The following is a 21,433-nucleotide window of genomic DNA, read 5'->3' on the forward strand; positions in this document are numbered from 1 at the left end:
ATTAATTTATTTATTTTTAGATTAAGTATTTTTTCGCAATTGTTGCAACAGGAGGGGATGCCAGGATATATATACGCCACAAATCATCGGTCTGATTTTTAGGCAGGTGAGTCACTTTAAGTGATTTAATATATTTTAACTTCTTATTTTCTGTACTTTTCAACAGCACAAGTGAAAATATTGTTAAGCATAACGCCGGCAGTACAAATTCAAAAGATCTGAATTATATATATTGCGCATAGTTAATGAGTTCTGAATTACTGAAAGACCAAAGCAACTTTTCGTGGATTAGATTAAAAAAATTTATTCACATGTATCTTATTTAGTGACAAAATATCAATACTTACCACAAACACATTAAACTAAATCAGTGGTTTTTCAAGCTGGGGTCAGGGTCATAAAACACCAAGATAATCTTCAGAAATCAAATTAAATATTGAAATGATTGCTAATGTTTTATTTCCACCATAATTGACATGATGAATAAAAATATGTCATAAATGAATGAATAAGACTGTTTGTTCATTTAGTCAGGGTACTATGTATTTATGATGAAACTGATGATGGGTCAGCAAGCTTCTGTTACCAACATTTTGTGGGTCAGAAGGTGAAACATTTGGGAACCACTACCGGTAGACAGTTCTTTGCAATAACAATGTAATTGTGTGGCCCGTAACACAATGCATTTGAGCTTTAGGAAACAAGGTAGATAAGCTTTGCCCTTGAAAGTAAGACAACTGTAAGTCTTTAAGATCAACACATCCAGTCCAGCAGTTCTCATTTGTGTTTGTTCTCCAGAGTTTCGCCTGTTTCGGAGTTTGCCGCAGTCGGGCTGATGGAGATGGCATCACAGCTGAGTCTATATTAGTGGTGCTGAGCTCAGCTGAGTGAGGTGACAGAGATTATTGTGTTCTTCACTGCAGAGGAGGGCTGGCATCCTGTCAAAGGAATCAGCCCTACGAGTGAATGTGTGTCCGTCCTGACAGGCTGGTCTCGGTCTCTCTGCTAGTTTACAGAAACATTAGTAGCCAGAGGATGTGCAGGGCACTGTATGTGCATGACTTGTGATTGTAAACTGGATGAATTCTTGTTTAAAATGTGTGTCTCTTAAACTTATTCATTTAAATGTATTTCATTTTAACGACTGATGGATCTCGTTCTACTTAAAATTATATTCCTTTTTTGCTGCAGCCCGTCATTTGTGATAGAAAAGAAAGATTCACCGTCGACCCTCAGTGAAACAAAGACATGGGGGACAATAAGGCAGGAGGAGTTGTAGCAGCTGCAAGTAAGTTAACGGTCAAGACAGAGTTATGCGTTTTTTGCAATGGGCGAGAATCTCTCAAAACTCCTAATGTTGTGTTTGTTGCCAGTGAACCGTTTGCAGGTGGTGAAGGGTTTGGAGGATGTGGAGGTGTCCGAGTGCGAGAGCTGCTCCTTCGAGGTCACGCTCAACCAGGCTTACATAGAAGGCACCTGGACGAGGGATGGAACACGGGTTAAATCTAGACCGAGTTGCCGCATCAGCATGCACGGGAAGAAACACGCCCTCATACTCACACGGGTGGCTTTGGGAGATGGAGGCTTGTACACCTTCCAGGCTAACGGCATCCAGACATCAGGTCGACTCAGTGTCAGAGGTGATCCAGAAAAATTAACTGTTTTCACGGTGATTTAACGTGATCATAATTCTGGCTGTGGAAAATTTGGTCAAATCCAGATTCAAAATAAGCCACAACCAGCGTCTGCATGGTGAAAAGAGACGACAGGATCATTTTAAAAATGAAATGAAAATGTCTGTTTCAAAACCTTAAGTGTTAATATAGAGCAACGTGTTGCATAAGACGTGCAACATTCAAAATCTGAACTAAAACCTGAACAGAAAATTTGAATAAAGCACACTTTGGTTGCTTTCAGTGAGATGAAATAGTTTGGATATTTTCTGACAGCTAGGGACATCCACATTGTAAAAGAGCTGGAGGACGTCGATACAACCGAACGTCAGCCTGTCAGCTTCATCTGTGAGGTCAACCAGGTGGATGCAGACGGTCGTTGGTACCGGGACGACAGCCGAATCCGACCGGGGGACAACATTAAGATCAGGCATCAGGGTGAGATCAACAGAAATAAGATTTTTATCGAATATGTTGCTTTTAAAACTGGTGTAAAGAAAGTAAAAAAAAAAAAAAAAAATGCCTTAAAGTATTTCACCACATTTGATTTCAGGTAAAACTCACAGCTTGCTCTTCAAGTCAGTTCGTCCAGAGCACGCAGGCGAAATCAGGTTCACTGCAGAGCGCGTCTCGTCTTATGCCTTTCTCTCAGTCCAAGGTGAGTCACCACATTCAATCACAGATGACACATTATTTAACAAAATCAAAGTAATTGAATATTTTACCTAAATATTAGGGGTGTAAATCACCAGCTTTACCACGATACGATATTATATTGATTTGTTTGTATGATGATACGATTTTTCTCGATATCACAAAGTCTGTCACGATACAATTTCAATTCTATTCGCGTCACAAGTCTGCAATCGATATATTGTGATATTAAATGCCCTTCTCATTTACATATAAATACATTTACAAAAACAATTCAAATATGATTTAACCATTATATTTCTGTTATTACAGGCACCAGGAATTTAAATAAAAAAAACTTTTTTTTCTTAATTAATGAAAAAAGAAAAATAAATGACCTGTTCAGTATAGTCTCATATTTTTCATGTTTAAGTGCATTTTTTAAACCAGTTAACTTAAAAGTGCCCTGATTTACCTTTCAGTTATAAAAAAACAAAAATAGATATTGAGCTTACATAACATGACTATCAACGCTGTGTTTCTTCTTCAGGTGAACGGCCAAAGTTGTCGTGTTTCCCGAGTATTTGAACTCACACTGACACCTGTTGCATATGGCATGAGTTTTGTCTGTTGAGCCGTCCTTCTGTCAGAATCCAAAATATTTCCACAGTGCTGATTTACATCCAGCAGGAGAGTAAATTTCATTATCTGTGTTTTCTGCCTCGTCTGCCATGTTGCTGAGGCGGCCGCAGAGCGCAGCCACGCACGGAAATGGTGACACAGACGTGCCTTGGGAATTTCAAAATAAAAGCGTATTTTAAAGATGACGATATGAATCGATGTTTTAGTTTTGCCACAATATAATTGAAACATTAAGCATTGAATCAGTATATCGATTTAAATCGATGTATTGTTACACCCTTATTTATTTAGTCTCATAACAACTTACATCTGTTCTGTCCTTTAGAGCTCCCGGTCCAAATAGTTCGTCCTCTCAGGGTCAAGATTGCCATGTACCGCCACAGAGGTCTGCTGGAGTGTCAGGTGTCCAGGCCTAATGCTCATGTCAGATGGTACAAGAACAGAAAGGAGCTCCTTCCTGGTAAAAAGTATCAGCTGATCAGCCAAGACGTCTACAGACAGCTGACAATCGAAGACGTCTGTTCCTCAGATGAAGACACCTACACATGTGATGCAGTGGATGACAAAACGTCGTGTCAGCTTCTGGTGGAGGGTGGGGTACTTCTGTCAGTGCAATGTGTTGCATTTACCTGCTGTGGAGTGTTTTACATTCTTTTGCCTAACTGTGTGAGCAGTAATACTTTTGAGCTTCTCAATAAGAAACTTGAAAAGACGAGTGTGTTTGTGTGGAGCTATCATTTTAACATGTATTATTGTTGTACATGCAGAGCAGGCTATCTGCATAGTGCGGGGGATGAAATCAGCAAGAGTGATGGAGCCAGAACCTGCCCTGTTCCAGGTAGAAACCAACCTAAAGTCGGGGAGGCCCCCCAAGTGGACCCTGAATGGGGAGATTTTGGAGCACTGTGCAGGAGTGAGCATTGACAGGGAGGGAAACGTCCACAGTCTTTGTTTCACGACCACAGACAGCTCCATGTCAGGGCCTGTGGTCTTCGTGGCCGGAAAGAGTCGTTGCACTGCTCAGCTTACTGTCAAAGGTGAGATTTCCAGGCTTCCTTTGATTTAACATTTAAACTCCACCCAAATTACTGATCAACTTGGACATCAAATCAAATGTGTTTTAAGCTGCACCTGAGTACAGCCTTTATGATCTTTTAATAGAATGAGAAATGTAACGAGAGATAAGAAAGCATTGATTCTTTTAATGACCTTAAACCAACTCTAAGATCTTCAAATCAATTTTTAAAATGATCTACAAACTTGTGCAACAAGACCAAACGGATAAAATGTGAATTTGCTGTATGCCTTTAAGGAAATGAGCTGGAGTATTTTGGACAAATTGCACAAACTTAATGATCCAAAACATTAATTGAGCCCAGATGATATAAAATCAAGAGTTCTTCCTCAAAGGAACAAAACAAAGTCAAGTTTATACTAGCAATGATCCTCAGATGGGTAAAATAATCTTTGGCAACTATATTTACTTGTTTCATAAATGTAACAGTAAAGCACATATGTTAAGGTTTTGAAAATAATGTTTAAAAATGTTCAAAGGTCCAAATGGGAAACTCCAAAGGGAAATAAAGTCCAAATAATACCACTCCTATTTTTACTTGTTTGGGCTGAGAAAGTGGTGAGTAATACAGTGATGGTCATTTTCTAGTAATGATTCCAACTAAACCTTTGGTGTACACCATCCTGTCTTGATGCACATTGAATTTTTAAGCTAATGAACATGGTCTGTTATTTTTAGTTTTGCATGATATTAATTGAATTGTCTCATATGAATGTAATGCATCCTATTTTTGTACAACAAAAACCCAGAAATTATGCATGGCATAAAGCAATTCAATGTTGATGTATTTTTCCCTTATCAGAGCGACCTCTTGAGGTTGTTCACCACCTGGATGATGTGGAAGCAAAGGAGAACAGCTCTGTGACTCTGAGCTGTGAGTTTGCCCCCTCTCCCAGGGTGGTCCGGTGGTTTAAAGGTCGCACAGCTCTGAAGACCTCCAACAAGTATTCCATGAAGAGAGAAGGGAAACGAGCAGAACTGACCATTCATGGCCTGATAGGAATGGATGGAGGGCAGTATCACTGCATGGCTGGAGGGACACAAAGCACATCACAGGTGAAGGTAGAAGGTACGTTTCAAGACTTGGATTTCAACATTCTGGATCTTTTGGTTTATTTGTGTGATCATTTTTATGCTTGTGTTGCAGTGAGAATACTGCAGTTGGTCAAACACCTCGAGCCAGTGGAAATCGAGGAAGATGGCATTGCCACTTTTTCATGTGAGCTCAACTATGTTGTTGCCAATGCGGAATGGCTCCTTAACAATATCCGACTCAATTCCAACTCCATCAGCCGGATCCAACACATGGGCACAATGCACAGACTTATAATGAATAAGCTTAGACCACAGGAGAGCAGGATTACATTCAAAGCAGGTCTCCTGACAGAGACAACTGCCCTGAAAGTCAAAGGTATGTAACTGAATGGGTTCTATTTTTAACTTACGTTCCAATTTATGCATATTAATTTCTGAAATGCACCAAACTCACATGGAATTATGTCGTGTCAGAGCGCCCAGCAGTGTTCCTCAGATCTTTGGAGGACGTAGTTGGAGAAGAGCAAGGTAAAGTTTGCCTCCAGTGTGAAATTTCCAAGGATTCAGTGACACCTGTTTGGAGAAAGAACGGTATGGTCCTCACACCGGATGATAAGCATGAGCTTGTGCAGTTTGGGAAGTCCATGGCACTGATCATCCACTCACTGAGTAAAGACGATGCCGGACAATACACCTGTGACCTGGGCACCAGTCAGTCCAAGGCTAAAGTTACAGTACATGGTGAGTAGCTGGAAAAATCAAACACATCTGGGTCTTCTCAGCTCTAAATCTAGATGTTTAAAGGCTTTATTCTTCAATGACTGTATAGCTCAAAGACAAAATCATTGTCACTTTGCTATTAACATTACAGACCTTCACATTACCATTGTCCAGCGTATGAAGACAACCTCTGTTCATGAGGGTGAAAGCTGCACATTTGAGTGCCATCTCTCCCATGATGTTGACGATGAGCCTACTTGGACAATCAGTGGCCAAGCGGTGGTTACCAGTGACCACATTCAGCTTTTCAGCAATGGCTGCAAGTACAAGATGACCATTAGAGATGCTGTACTTACTGACGCTGGAGACGTGGTCTTCACTATTAAAGATTTAAGTTGTAGGACCATGCTGTTTGTCAAAGGTGAGTAGCTGGAGTAGTTATGTCTCACTAGTTGGTTTGAAAGAAACACTTTAATCTAGTTATTTAAACTGGAAAATGTGTTTCCTGCTCTAGAGAAGCCAGTGCACATCTTCAGGGACGTGCTGAATGTCAAGGCTGTACCTGGAGAGGATGCTGAGCTGAGCTGTGAAATCACCAAACCGGAAGCCACCATCCGTTGGCTAAAAAATGGCCATCTCATCAGGCCGAGCCCCAAATATATCATGAGGGTGGAGAAAAATCTGGCACGAATGGTGATCAAGAATGCCACCATCAAAGACTCTGGAGAATACTGCTGTGAGGCCGAAGGTGTTGCCTCTTGCGCCAAGCTGGAGATCAGAGGTAGTTGTTGTTATATTTTTGATTTATCCTTGTTTTTAAGGGCAAAGTAAAAATCTTAATTGAGAATGTGGAAAAGAAACATAGGTGAGCAGTTCACAAATTGGAAAGCAATGAAAATAACTCCATTCTAAAAAATAAAAGAGTTATGCAAACATCTGGATGAATAGGTTTTAATCCTTAAGACACGATAAGATTAGTTTGACTGTATTTATCACCATACATATTTTAAATTGTAAGCTCTGCCTCAGACTGCCAAACGTTGCTTTTCTATTCAGAACTCCAGCACACATTTGTGAGGGAGCTGAGAGACACTCGAGCAGAGGAGAAGGGTAAGGTGACCCTGGAGTGTGAGACCAGGCGGCCAGCCAAGCGTGTGGCCTGGCTGAGGGGCATGATGGAGCTCAGGTCTGGGAAGAAGTATGTCATCAAGCAGAAGGGAGCGATTCTGTCGCTAACCATCACCTATTTAGACAAATCTGACTCTGATCTTTATACATGTGATGTTGGTACCATGCAGAGCCGGGCACACCTGACTGTGCAGGGTAAGTGTGGTGCATGTGTGCCTCATCAGGGACAATTTTTTTGTAGGTCTAAGCTGCAAAACTTTTCTTGATACCTTTTCTACAACAGTGCAAAATAAAGAATTTTGTTTTATCGTGTATTTTTGTTGTTGTTGTATAAATACTGAAGAGTTTAAGGTTCAGAGCAACTCCTGTATTTTGTGTTTTTAGTCTTTGAACATGTCCATGTTTCAGGTCAGCAAGTGTTGATCTTGGATGAATTAGAGGATGCAGAGTGTCTTGAGGGTGAAACAGTCACGTTCAGATGTCAAATTTGTCCCAGTGACTATACGGGGGTCAAGTGGTATCTGGACGAGACTCTGCTTTATACCAATGAGCTCAATGAGATCCAGGTGGTTTCAGGAGGCAACCACACCCTCACGTTCAGGCAGCTTGCTCGTAAAGACACCGGCACCATTTCATTTGTAGCAGGAGACAAAAGATCCTACGCCTCCCTGTTGGTTAGAGGTATGGTTTGGAGCTTCCTGCAAGTTTCTTCCATCACTCTTCAGAGTTGACTCAGATTCATGGTTGTGTGTCACCAGAAAGGCGTCCCACTATTATCAAAGCACTGGAAGACTGTGAAGCCATTGAAGGAGGAGGCTTGGTTTTGTCCTGTGTCACTTCTAAGCCATGTCACATTGTTTGGTACAAAGATGGCTGCATGATGTGGCACTCCTCCAGATACTTCACCAGTCGTTCTGACTGCGAAGCTCGGCTGACTATTCGGGAGGTCAGCGGCAGTGATGCTGGGGTGTACGAGTGCAGTGCTGGATCAGTAACAACAAGCGCTGTTGTCACTGTCAAAGGTACAAACAAAAGCTGCCTCCTCTGTAAGATGCTCTGATAGCTAACCATGGACTAAAACTTTGTGACAGATTTTACGTTATATATTGTAAGTTCTCCCGTGTCCTTTTTTTAGCCGTTCCAGCAGAGTTCATTCAGCTTCTAAAGGCTGTAGAGGCTAAAGAGGGAGAAACTGTTACATTAACCTGTGAATACTCTCTGCCGGGGATCCAGTTCCACTGGAGGAAAGGTTTGGAGAGCATCAGGCCAGGAGACAAGTATGTGTTGAAACAAAGAAAAACAATCATCTTACTTACCATAAAAGCCCTTTCACCCGATGACTCAGGAGTGTACACATGCCAGTGTAGACAACACCACACATCAGCAAGCCTCAAAGTACACGGTAAGCTGTTTTATTTACACACATTTTATTATATTTTACTATTTAAAAACAACAACAACAACAACATGTGCTGATTTTTTAATTGTGTGTGCACATTCAAAATACCAGTACGTTCACTCTACCTCAAAAATGACAGCGAAACACACGAAAAAAAAACATTAAAGTAAACAATTATTCAAAATCACAACAAAACAAATCAAAGCATTTCAGACAGCGCAGCATAGGATAAAGAGCAATATTTTACAAATTATATCAACAAAATTAAGAAAACTCCAAGTTGTTAATGATCAATCTATAATTTCAATGGCCACCACAACTAGTCACTTTTGCCTCTGTATCTCTGTCATTGTACGACTCACTCAATTGTGCAAACGATGAGCTACATTTTGGAGAGATAGTAGCTGAGAGTAATCCCCAACACATAATCGAAGCACTGACAGATTGTCTGAAATCTTTAATTAACACTTTGACATTAACTGATGCACGGAGTCAAAGCTGTCAAGTCTGTCACATTTGTGAAAAAGAAGTGGATTTTAAAGTTATAATAGCAGACTAAATACTTTTAAAGCAATATATATTTACTTTTGATCGCTAGTCTTCAATCATTGTGTTTTCTGAAATCTTATTTTTTCAGCTTTAATTCTTGTGATGTTTATTTTCTTTTGGTTGATGTTAACTGTTGTAACATCTGTTGTGCATTTCCACTTGACTCCGATTTGAGCTCATTTTAAAGAGTCTACACGTTTTTTTCTAGCCATTCCCATCACATTTGTCCAGCAGCTGAAGAACGTGCAGGCTGAGGAGGGCAGCAGTGTCATTCTGCGCTGTGAAATTTCTAAACCTGGAATTCCAGTAGAATGGAGGAAAGGACATGAGCAGCTGAAGAACGGGGTCAAGCACCAGATGAGGAAAAGGGAAACCACCTTGGAGCTGTTTATTTGGAAGCCTGTGCCTGAGGACAGCGGGGCCTACAGCTGTGTGTGTGCTGATCAGATCACATCTGCCAAAGTCAAGATCACTGGTAGATTATTTTTTATAAATTACTTTTAATATCAAGTTGGGGAGTAAACCAGGGTCTGAAATTAATCACAATTATTTATTTAACTCATACAACACGTCAGCTCTACCAGTCACCTTCAAGCAAAAGTTGAGAAACGTGCTGATCGAAGAGGGCAGCACTGCAACGTTGCGCTGTGAGCTGTCCAAGCCTGGTCACACAGTAGAGTGGAGGAAAAGGGGGGATGAAGTTATCAGGAATGGAGAGAAGTATCACCTGAGGCAGAGAGATGCGCTTGTTGAGCTCAGAATCTTTGATGTAACCCCTGAAGATGGAGACATCTACACGTGCATCTGTGGAAACGTAGAGACGACAGCCACTCTAACTGTGAATGGTAAGGGTCACAAAGTTTCACTCAAAGCTCAGCTCATCTGACAAAAACAGATTTGTACAAAATGTGTCTTAGATCAACAGAATATTGCTCTGTAAAGAATATTTTTTTTAAAGCTATATAGTTCACCTTTACTATGCTTGAGGAATTAAATGTTTACACTTTTTTCTCATATTAAAACTTACCGGTACGAGAAAATGCAAATGCAGCAAAGCAGCACAACAATTCACAAGAAGTGGAAAGAATGCTTTGCATTGTAAAATAGTTTTCAATATTTGCTTTAATTGTTATTTTCAACCCAACAAAGTTCAGTCAGTTCATCTGAATGGTTTATTTTTTTTTTGTTGAGACATTTCGCCCTTCATTCAAAGGACTTCATCAGTCCAAAGAGGCAACAAGCTTAATCCCAGCCAGTTGTTGTGGCTTCTTGGACTGATGAAGTCCTTTGGATGAAGGACAAAACTTCTCAATAATAATAATAAAAAGAAACCATCCAGATGATCTGACTGAACTTTGTTGGATTTTTTTTTTTACCTGGATTTCTGAGCATGAATGTGTTGAACCACTTTGGCTATGGCTGCCTCTGAGGAGTCGACGGGGGAGAGGGCAGGCCCCAGAAACCATCTTCTCATCAGCAAACTGGTTGGTTCACTATAAGGAGTGTGCTGCTTGTGGAACTAAATTTGGTGTGGCTCCTCGGACTGATGAAGTCCTTGGATAAAGGATGAAACGTCTCAACAAAAACAAAAGAAACCTTCCAGATGACCTGATTGAACTTTGCTGGATTTTTTTATCTGGATTATTGAGCATGAACTTTGCTGTTCATTTCAACCTCATTGCTTTATGTATTTTTTTTTTATTTTTTTTTTGCCTTTCAGTGATTCCTGTCACCTTCAAGCAAAAGCTGAAGAACCTTCAAGTTGAGGAAGGGCAGAACATCACCCTGCATTGTGAGATTTCTAAACCTGGCGTCCCAGTGGAGTGGAGGCTTGGAGGAGAGCCGTTGGAAAATGGAGACAAGTACCAGATAAAGCAGAGGGACTCCAACCTGGACCTGACCATCAGAGACACAGCCCTGCAGGACAGTGGTGTCTACACCTGTGTGTGCAGAGAGCAGAAAACAAAGGCCACTGTAAAAATCATTGGTATGCTTATTGTGTGGGAAACATGTCATCAGGCCAATCATTTCTATTTATGCTTCTTGTTCATTGTAATTTGTGCTAATGAGATTTATGTGTTTTTTTAATCAGCCGTTCCTGTCACATTTAAAGTGGGCCTGAAAAGCCAGGAAGTTGTAGAAGGGAATAGTGTGACATTAAAATGTGAGCTTTCAAAGAAAGGAGTCCCAGTTCAGTGGCAAAAAGATGGCCAGGTTCTGTCTGAAGAGGGTTCCTGTGGAAATTACCAGTTAAACTTTGAAGGAAAAACAGCTCTGATGACGATTGTCAAAGTGCAACCAGAAGATGCAGGGAAGTACAGCTGTATCACAGGAGATGAGAAAACCACAGCTGAAGTCAGAGTAAAACGTAAGTTTAGATGTATTTGTATTTGTGTTCATAATCTTGTCAGCTACAGTAAATCCAATTGTAAGGTTTCCAAAACCTACAGAATGTCGTAATGGGCTGGTGCAGGTAAACCCAGTGGTGCAGGCAGGCGAGGACTCAGGATGAATATAAAATAAAGGATGTATTTATAAAATGAGACCTGACAGGGCAGCAAAGCTTACATGAATCATCAGGGAGTACCGGTACTCGGGAAGCAAACAGGTCATCACCAGCAGACAGAAGACAATGCTAGGACAAGGAGTGAAACAAACACAAAGGCTTAAATACAGGAAACAACAATTAGACAAACTGACAGTACTGTGAGTAATCACAGATGCCAAAGACAGAGACTGAGGACGCAAGACATAAACACGACACAAGATGAAGCGAAATACTAAGAAAACACAAACCCTTTAAAGACGGAAACAGAGGATCAGGAGAACGCAAGACATAAACACAACACCAGATGGCGCTAGACACCAGGGAACATAAACAACAACCCCTACACAGAAAAGTAGAAGAAAAAAAAACAATTAAAGCCCATTTGAGTATGAGCAAAGGCATATATAAACACAAAATATGGTATTTCTACATAACAGCGCAACCTGTCACCTTTAAACGAGAGCTCCAGCACCTGGTGCTGAAGGAGGGCGACAGTGCAGTTTTCTGCTGTGAGCTCTCCAAACCAGAAGCTCCTGTGGAGTGGAGGAAAGGCCGAGTCCTCCTGAAGCCAGGAGAGAAATATGAGATGAAACACGACGGGCGTCTAACTAAACTGATCATCAACAACGTGGAGGAGAGTGATGCTGGCAAATACACCTGCAAGACTAAAGACAGCCAGTCATCTGCTGACCTCATGGTCAAAGGTGATGTCACTCCCAGCACCTACAAATGACCATAAACACGTTGCTCTGAGTTATGTTTTATTCTGTTGTAAAAACGATCTGCCATGTATTCAACAGAGTCACCACAGCACAGACGTCAAAGAGGTCAGGCTAAAAAAAAAAGAAGACTTAGTGTCACATTTTAAGCTCCATTACATCGAATCCCATTGATGAGACCTTTTTGTTCCATATGTGTCACCCACCTAGTTATCCTGTTCATGGTGTGATGTCACAGTGCATTTACAGCAACTTCACTTCAGATATACTCAACTGATAATTATAGTTTTTTTCCCATGTAAAAATAGATCACATCATACCAGAATCACCTTGTACTTGTGTTGTCAGTAAAAATGGATTTTTTCACAATCCATTGTGATTGTTTAGTATTTATCATAGTACTGTGAGCATGACGCCTCTAGTGATCACACCCCTTTTCACCTAAAACATTCTCTGTCTGCCATTGTCAATTGGTCATATCCCATTTGGTTATCACATAAAACAACTTACTGTTTGGGTTGTGGTTATTGACAGGTCTCCCACCAAGTTTTAAGATATTGCTAACAAACCAGGTGGTGATGGAGGGGAACAGTGTGGTTCTACACTGTGAGCTCAATAAACCTGCTTCCTCAGTGGAGTGGAGGAAAGGAGGAGAACTGCTTAAGAATGGAGACAAGTACCAGATGAGGAAGAAAGACCTGCAGGTGGAGCTGAAGATCATTGACCTCACTGTGGAGGACACTGGAGATTACTCCTGCATGTGTGGAGAACAGAGGACTTCAGCTCACATCAGTGTGAATGGTGAGCATTGCTGTGGTGCGTTTTAGTCATTTTGAAGTGACGAAAACTATGTTTCATCAAAAACCTTAATTTTTTATTTTGTTTACATGCATGTGCAAGTTTTATGGATACATTTTATAAGTAAAACAATTAGTAAACATTATAGCTGAGCATAAGTTATTCTCATATAGTTACTGTAAATTTTTAGGGCAAGATGATCTATAGCAGGTCCAAATTAAGAAAAAAATGATTCCTCCGTCAGCATAAATAACTTAACTATGTGCTAACTTTATTAAGACAAAGGTTCATTTTATGTGTGCAGGAAATCAATGTCAGATCGGTTTTTGTTTTGTTGCTCTCTTCAACTCCACAATGTGAATTAGGCTAAAAAATGGGAACAGCTTGTATCTTTGTGACAGACTGCTGGTAAAAAAACAAAAGGGGGGGGGGGGGGGGGTGTAAAGATTTAATATAAGATTGTCTCTTTGGTAAGTCATCTGTTAAGTAGACACAACACTGTTTCAGTCTTAAGAGTTTAGGAGCCTGTTTTTGTGTACAAATGATTTGTGGGTTAAAGTAGATTAACAAAAAAAATTTAAAAAATTCATTAATGGTCAGACACTGGACAAAAAGAGCGTGTAAAAAAACAAAGCCTGAAGAACTATTGATGAAGAGCTCTTTTAAAAAGCAAATAAATCCTGGCTTAAAAAATGAGGAATAACAGAACTTTTGCACAATCGCTAATTTTTATGCATATGTTTGTTTCGCCTTTTGTCATTTTCGTTCTTTCAGACAACGCAACAAAAATAATTAGTGCTACACGGGTCTAAAATGTGCCAGCAGACGTTTGTATCAAAATCTGAATATTTATCTTTTTTATCTTCTAGAGAGACTCATTAAGTTCATTCAAAAACTAAAGAATATTCAAGTGCAGGAGGGGAGTGGTGTGACACTCTGTTGTGAGCTCTCCAAACCAGGAGTTCCTGTGGAGTGGAAGAAGGAGGACATTGTGCTAACCAGTGGTGAGAAATACCAGATGAGGCAAAGCGGCTCCAAACTGGAGCTTCTCATCAGGAAAAGTCTCCCTGAGGACAGTGGCATGTACAGTTGCATTTGTGACGACGTAAAAACCTCAGCAACCGTCATCATTACTGGTGAGATGCACCACATACCTAAATCATAATGGAAAACAATCTAAATGCTGGCTGATTACTTTGTAATCTTGCTGGTTATTGTCTTAGAAATCCCAGTGAGTTTCAAGCAGAAACTAAAAAACCAGGAAGCTGTGGAGGAAAGTCATGTGACATTTCACTGTGAGCTTTCCAGACCGGGTGTGCCGGTGGAGTGGAGGAGAGACGCACAGCTCCTGAAGGATGGAGACAAATATCAAACAAAGCAAGAGGGCCGAGCGGCAGAGCTGCTGATTAGAAATTTAACTCTGGCAGATGCTGGAGAGTACAGCTGCTCTTCTGGAACTGCTGTGACATCAGCAGACATCAGAGTTAGAGGTACACTTCAGTACTGCTTACAGATAGACACTGTTCTGTTTAAAACTTTTGTCCCACTAACAGTATGAAAAATATAAAATGTTCTGCAGAAAAATGACAATAACCCATTGATAACATGAATTATGATAATAAAAATGTATTTTACAGCTCTTCCTGTAACATTTAAGAAGGAAGTAGAGGACTTGGAGGTGAATGAAGGGGACAGTGCAGTTTTCTGCTGTGAGCTCTCTAAACCTGGAGCTCCTGTGGCCTGGAGAAAAGGCCGAGTCATCCTGAAGCCTGGCTACAAATACGAGATGAAACAGGAGGGATGTCTCTGCAAGCTGATCATCAACAACATGGAGGAGAGCGATGCTGGCAAATACACCTGCAAAACTGAAGATAGCCAGTCATCTGCTGACCTCACAGTCAAAGGTAAGACAGGGAAAAGATTGGAAACTTGAATAAAGACGATTTACCTAAGCAACTTTATGGCTAAAAATAGTTAATATTTTTGAGAGAAACAGTTGACTATGACAAAATCTTATTGAGGCCTTAACAAGATGGTATTTTAAAATAACTTACCAATTAATAAAACATTTCAATCATTTGTAAAATGTGCTAGAACAGCACATAAAAATCACAGAAGAGAAGCACTGATATCAAAACATACCGGTAGACATCTTTTAAATAATTTAGACTGTTACATAAAAAAAAACCAAAAGAACATTAATAGCTGTTTTATTTTATTATGTTTTTGTCCTTTGCTTTTCAGCACCGCCTGTTATGTTTAAAACAAAGCTGAGGAACCAGCAGGTGGAGGAGGAGAACAGCCTGACCCTGAGCTGTGAGCTGTCAAAGCCTGGCCTCGCTGCAGAGTGGAGGAAAGGAAAAGAGCTGCTGAAGAACGACTTCAAGTACCAGATTAAAAATCGCAACAGCGTCATGGAGCTGACCATCAAAAACGCACAGCTGGAAGACAGCGGACTCTACAGCTGCGACTACGAAGACGTGAAGACCACCGCCAATGTCACAGTCACACGTAAGAGTTAGCACATTAAATGTGAGGTGTCAGCAAGTGCTTGTTTCTAAATTTCAGAGAGGTGAAGGTTGGTTTCGTGATCATGCAATTTTCAACAATGCAAAACCCAATGTTTACTTCGAAGGATTATTTCCACAGAAGACACTAGATCTGGAAAAAAAAAAGCCTAAAATGTACTTCCTGTACATGATGACATCATCACTTAACATGTCTGCATAATGTTTAGGTGTTACTAAGCTGCCTCCAACAAAGAGGAGTTACAGTAACATGTTAAAATTACTTTTGCTTTGTCATGGTTGACCAATCAGAACAGACAGAACTGGTTTATTTACACTCTTATAACAACTAAAAACAAAGAAGAAAAAAAATCTATTAACGATAATTTACTTTGATTTCTGACAATCATCTTAAGACCCTCCCTCTCCCAAGACCCAGAGGACTCCTGAGTCCCATCCCCAGGTGTTTGACCAGTCACTGCTTTAAAGAGACTCAAGCTAAAATGGCTCGCAGGAGGTGTAGCAAAGATGTGAAATTTGATAAAAGAATTGTGTGTTTCCTAAATAATATTATGTAATATATTACAAAATGTCGTGATGAAATATTCTAGAATTGCGCCGCTCAAGGTGGCTGCATGTTGGAGCAACTCTGTTACTTTCATTCTGCGATTTTGCTTTTGGAAACTTTAATTCCTCTTTTTCTGGATGTAAATCACAATTTCTTGGATGATAGTTTCCTCTGGTATCGGATGCTGTGCAGCTGGAAGGATTTTTACTGAAACTTTAAGTTTTGGACATTTGTTATGATGCGTAACCATGGCAACAAGACAGTTTTCTACAACCAAGAGCAGCTGATTAACATCTCAAAAGCTCAAATAATATCTCAACTACAGCCCCAAATCTCAAATGAGTTGAAAAGGATGTTCTGTGGACGCATTCTCATCTACCTGCCAGCTGTGCTTGAGTGCCTGACTGCTGAGATCCTGGAGCTGGAGGGAGGCACGGCTTGTGGCAGTGGAGGGATGGGATCGTCCCTCGGCACCTCCAGTTGGCTGTCCGCAGCAACAAGGAGCTCGGCAGACTGCTGGGAGGAGTGGCCATTGCTCTTGGAGGAGTTCTGCCTGGCATTTTGGCAGTCGTGCAGCCCAAGGGGGACCGAGAGGCCAGCCGAGTCTGTATTGAACGGCATCTGCAGCCAGTTTCTTGGGATCCACTGTGGGATGGACCTTTACAGGAGATTCTTCCTGCCTACATCCATCAGTGTCTATGGCATCTCTTAATGAAATGAGGATGGCAAGTTGCAACAACAAATAATTTTCCTCTGGGATTAATAAAGTAAAAGTAGTAAAGTTTTTGTATTTAATTTTTTTGAATGCATGCTCAATAATCCAGGAAGAAAAAATTAGCAAATTTAAGTCAAGGTGACATTTAACTCTAACAAGGTTAAGGTTCTTTGTTGAACAAGGAAGAATCCGTCCAAATGACCTGATTAGATTGTTGTTAGATTGCACTTTATAAAATGTAACTGAGCATGAGTTGGAGTTTCTGAAGCTGTGGTATTATAGGTAGCAGCAAAATGTTGCATTACCTGACCTAACTTGTTTACTTGTCATTTTGGAGTTCTTGTTCATAGACAGTTTTTGCAGAGAAACTGTAGTGTACAGATTTGTACAAGTCCCAGTTTTGATTTTTGTCTCTGCAGCCATTCCCCTCACATTTAAATCCGGCCTGAAGAACCAGGAGGCCCCCGAAGGAGGCAATGTGTGTCTGCGCTGTGAGCTGTCCAGGGCTGGGGTGCCTGTGCAGTGGTGGAAGGGGGAAGACCAGCTCTACCATGGAGGAAGGATCCAGATGGTGCTGAAAGGGAAGCTAGCTGAGATGACCATCAGAAACATACAGCCAGAGGATGTTGGAGAATACAGCTGTGTCTTTGGAGGACAAAAAACAACAGCTGAAGTTAATGTGAGAGGTATTTAAAAAAATCAGTTTTTGTTTTCTTTATACAACATTTAAATACAAAATGAATGAGTTTGTTGAGTTTGTTGTGCTGGGTTATATATTTAATTTAGTTTTAAAACTTATTTTCTGTGCATCAGTGTCCTGTTTACACAGACCCAGCTCCAGAAGAATTTAGCTGCAGGGGGGTGGGGGTGGGGGGGCAGTAAATTGTCATTTGATTTTACATAAATACATAAATAAATGTTTACGTAACCTTGCAATTGAAATAACCATATGTTGTTTATTAATACAAAACAAATAACCTAAACAGTGACATGTAGTCACCAGAAAATGCTGAGAAAATGTGCTCAGGTTTGCATAAACAATCTTTGCATAAATCTTAGAAACTAGCACTTCATTAATCATTGTGTTTGAAACACATTAACACCAGAAACTGGAAGGTAACTGTACATGAACTCTTGAAGAGAGGTGAAAGTGTTTTAAAAAAATACTGAACATTTTTAACATTTACACTCTTTTGTTGAACAAACCTTACATGCAAATAAACAAAAAAACTCTATGGAAAATCCATCTTGAAAAAAATCATTGAACTCAATAATCAGATTTTCTGCCTCTCTGTAGTTGAAATGCATTGAACAGGTTCAGCTTTTCAGACTCTTGAGTAAGGAAGCCCTCTTTCTGGCATATTACTTGATCATATTACCTTATCAAGGTAGCACGGTGGCGCAACTGGTAGAGCTGCTGCCTCTCAGCAAGCAGGTCCTTGGTTCAAACCCCGGTCCAGGAGCCTTTCTGGGTGGAGTTTGCATGTTCTCTCCGTCCATGTGTGGGTTTTCTCCGGGTGCGCCGGTTTCCTCCCACAGTCCAAAAACATGCATGTTAGGCTGACTGGTAACTCTGAATTGTCCCTAGGTGTGAATGAGAGAGTAAATGGTTGTTTGTCTTGTTTGTCTCTATGTGGCCCTGTGATGGACTTGCGACCCGTCCAGGGTGTACTCCGCCTCTCGCACAGTGATTGCTGGACATGGGCACCAGCGACCCCCGGGACCCAAAATGGAATAAACGGGTAAAGATAATGGATGGATGGATGGAAAACTAGTTTGTCTTCTTTACCACCTCTAAAAGTTCAGTTTAATCACCTACAGCACCCTCTGCTGGTTGCCTTGAGTCAATACATTGCACAGGTTCAATTTATTTACGTTGTAATCTGTCTTGGTGGAGGTGGGGGGAGATACCTGAATAGACGAGGCCGCCCTCTGGCACTGGGTCATGTTTACATTCATTCATAACCCAACAAATATGCTGAACTTCTGAGACTTTGTTTTCCATGTCACAAGCTACTGGAAGTTGTTTCTATGCATAAAGTAATCAGCACAAACATACATAAGTCTTCCCTTTGTGACATTTGCACTGCAAAACCAATTTCATCATAATACGTATTTAATATGGCTTATCCAAGTGACAATGCAGTTTTCTCTTTAGTATACAAGTATCATACATGCACCTGTCTAACATTAGATGCAAATATATATTTTGTAACATAATTCCTCCTTTTCTTGTTTAACCAGCTGCAGCGTCTGTATTTTTTGAGAAGGAACTGCAGGACCAAGCAGTGATGGAGGGGAAGTCTGTGCTGATGTCTTGTGAAGTTTCTAGTTTGAACGTCCCTGTCACTTGGAAGAAAGACAACACTGTGGTGGAAGAAGGTGGGCACTATGTTGTAAAGAAAAATGGCCGCTTGCACACTCTGGAGATCAAAAAGTTGCAACTGGAGGACTCTGGAGAGTACAGCTGCATCACTAGAGGCAAGAAGACAACCGCAAGGCTGATTGTGAGAGGTAAGTGAAAAGAGGTAGAATTTCATGTGATGTTTACTCAAGTTGTGAATTTTCATTAAAAAATTGTGAAGGTGTGTATACTCATTTTAGTGTAAATGTACAATTATCTAAAAAAAATCCTGGTGTATGTGTCTTCTTCCTGCTCCTCAGAGCGTATTCGGATTGTTAAAGAGCTGCTAGACATCACTGTGATGGCAGGAGAGGATGCTGTGTTTATGTGTGAGCTGAGCCACTCAGATGTGAGTGAGGGCACCTGGTGGCTCGCTTCGAGCCCTCTGCAGAAGAACGAGATGAACCAAATGACATCCCAAGGCCGACAGCACGTCCTTGTCCTCAAAATGACGACACCTGAAGAAACAGGAACCGTGGAGTTTGTGGTTGGGGAGGAGAGGACTTCTGCACATCTGCTAGTTGTTCCTAAACCTAAAGGTGAGTAAAGGAATACAAGTTAGAGTTCTTTTTAAGTAACAATGTTGCATAACATTCTATAAAATGATTTGATTTAAACTCCAGTTTTATTTGAGGAAAAACCCAGAGACACTGTGGTCATAGAAAGGCAGACAGCTACTTTGTCTTGCACCACGTCTGACTCCACCACATCAGTTACCTGGAAACGCAATCACATCCCTCTTCAAAGTGGTGATAAATATTTGCTGCAGAAGCAGGGTAAAGTCAACCTGCTGCTCATCCATGACGTGGAGCTCCAGGATGCTGGCGTATACTCTTGTGATACTGGAGATGCGCAGAGCAATGCCAAGCTCATTGTGACAGGTAATAATTTCTAATTTCCATTACAAGGTGCAGATATAAATTAGAACTCCTTCTCATGCCATTGAAACACAAAGAAGTTTTGTAAATTTATTTTGTCCTGTTTTTTTTTTTTTTTTTTTTCCAGAGCTTCCTCCATTCTTTCAGGAGGAGCTACAGAGTGTGGAAGCTGAAGAAGGAAGTTCTGTGTCCTTCTACTGTGAGCTGTCCAAACTTGGAGTGCCCATTCAGTGGAAGAAAGATAGGGTGCCTATAAGAACGAGCTGGAAGTACGAGATGAGGCAGGATGGCTGCTTCCTCCAGCTTTACATCAAAGATCTGAAGCTTGAGGACAGTGGCACCTACTCGTGTCAAGCTGGGAGTGCAGAGAGCACTGCCACCATGTCTGTGAAAGGTGTGTGAAGTTAAAATGTGACCATCAATAATTTCAGAGTCAGAGGAAAGGACTGCATTTGTTGATCCCATTGTTTGTCCTTTCAACCTTTCCTTGTAGAGGTTCCCCCATTTTTCAAGAAAGAATTAAGAAGTGTTGAGGCTGAGGAGGGAGGTGCAGTCTCAATGCAATGTGAACTGTCTAAACATGGGGTGTCAGTTCAGTGGAAGAAAAACAGACTACCCCTTAGAGCAAGCAGGAAGTATGAAATGAAACAAGATGGCTGCCTCATCCAGCTTTTCATCAATGAGCTCAAACCTGAAGACAGTGGCAGCTACACCTGCCAAGCAGGAAGCACAGAAACAATTGCACAGGTGTTGGTGAAAGGTATGCCCTTTTTTATGTTGATTGGCAAATTTCCCCATGTCATCAGGATTAGACTCACCAAACATGACACTTTCTATTACCTCCTAAAATGACACAGTTCCTCATTAAAGTCCAACCTTTTCTGTTGCCAGAGCGCTCACCATATTTCAAAAAAGACCTGCAGAACGTTAAAGCTGAGGAGGGGAGAACAGCTTCTCTTTTCTGTGAAGTTTCCAAACCTGGTGTGTCAGTACAGTGGAAGAAGGATAAACAGCCTCTGAGAGCAAACAGGAAGTATGAGATGAAGCAAGAAGGTTGCCTTGTTCAGCTCGATGTCAAGGATCTCAAACCTGAAGACAGCGGCAGCTATACATGTCAAACAGGAAGTGCAGAGACCACTGCGGCTGTGTCAGTGAAAGGTTTGGGAATTTAGAAATATGTATAAATATGTAAATATGTTATACATATAACAGTAGATTATGGGTTGACTGTCCAGTAAAACAGGGAGTGTGGTAAAGAGGTAAAGAAGATAGTCCAGACAGGATGGAGTGGATGGAGAAAAGTTTTAGATGTAATTTGTGACAAAAGAGTGGCAGCAAAGGTCAAAAGGAAGGTTTATAAGACAGTGGTGAGACCAGCTGTGTTGTATGGTCTATAGACATTGGTATTGCCAAAAACACAGGAGAAAGAACTGGAAGTGGCA

At 40.9% G+C, this 21,433-nt stretch overlaps 1 protein-coding gene across 1 annotated transcript in view; it reads left to right on the forward strand.

Annotated features, from left to right (window-relative positions):
- The first annotated feature begins 877 nt into the window (after positions 1–877).
- obscna (obscurin, cytoskeletal calmodulin and titin-interacting RhoGEF a) overlaps positions 878–21,433 on the forward strand; it is a 54,947-nt gene continuing 34,391 nt past the window's right edge. Inside the window, exons 1-34 of the mRNA XM_037698302.1 lie at positions 878–892; positions 1,192–1,288; positions 1,374–1,640; positions 1,950–2,111; positions 2,227–2,331; positions 3,274–3,540; positions 3,716–3,985; positions 4,826–5,092; positions 5,171–5,434; positions 5,533–5,799; positions 5,930–6,199; positions 6,293–6,559; positions 6,835–7,101; positions 7,315–7,587; positions 7,665–7,928; positions 8,042–8,308; positions 9,063–9,329; positions 9,430–9,699; positions 10,575–10,841; positions 10,947–11,222; positions 11,840–12,106; positions 12,203–12,229; positions 12,656–12,922; positions 13,789–14,055; positions 14,143–14,409; positions 14,557–14,823; positions 15,164–15,430; positions 17,129–17,395; positions 18,954–19,223; positions 19,374–19,652; positions 19,737–19,994; positions 20,119–20,385; positions 20,485–20,751; positions 20,883–21,149. Of these exons, the coding sequence (XP_037554230.1) occupies positions 1,249–1,288; positions 1,374–1,640; positions 1,950–2,111; positions 2,227–2,331; positions 3,274–3,540; positions 3,716–3,985; positions 4,826–5,092; positions 5,171–5,434; positions 5,533–5,799; positions 5,930–6,199; positions 6,293–6,559; positions 6,835–7,101; positions 7,315–7,587; positions 7,665–7,928; positions 8,042–8,308; positions 9,063–9,329; positions 9,430–9,699; positions 10,575–10,841; positions 10,947–11,222; positions 11,840–12,106; positions 12,203–12,229; positions 12,656–12,922; positions 13,789–14,055; positions 14,143–14,409; positions 14,557–14,823; positions 15,164–15,430; positions 17,129–17,395; positions 18,954–19,223; positions 19,374–19,652; positions 19,737–19,994; positions 20,119–20,385; positions 20,485–20,751; positions 20,883–21,149 (8,101 nt within the window). The 5' untranslated portion in view covers positions 878–892; positions 1,192–1,248. The remainder of the gene's footprint in view (positions 893–1,191; positions 1,289–1,373; positions 1,641–1,949; positions 2,112–2,226; positions 2,332–3,273; positions 3,541–3,715; positions 3,986–4,825; positions 5,093–5,170; positions 5,435–5,532; positions 5,800–5,929; positions 6,200–6,292; positions 6,560–6,834; positions 7,102–7,314; positions 7,588–7,664; positions 7,929–8,041; positions 8,309–9,062; positions 9,330–9,429; positions 9,700–10,574; positions 10,842–10,946; positions 11,223–11,839; positions 12,107–12,202; positions 12,230–12,655; positions 12,923–13,788; positions 14,056–14,142; positions 14,410–14,556; positions 14,824–15,163; positions 15,431–17,128; positions 17,396–18,953; positions 19,224–19,373; positions 19,653–19,736; positions 19,995–20,118; positions 20,386–20,484; positions 20,752–20,882; positions 21,150–21,433) is intronic.

This window comes from Nematolebias whitei, chromosome 3, assembly GCF_014905685.2.
Source record: "Nematolebias whitei isolate Nwh7 chromosome 3, NemWhi1, whole genome shotgun sequence".
In the NCBI taxonomy this organism is placed as follows: Eukaryota; Metazoa; Chordata; class Actinopteri; order Cyprinodontiformes; family Rivulidae; genus Nematolebias; species Nematolebias whitei.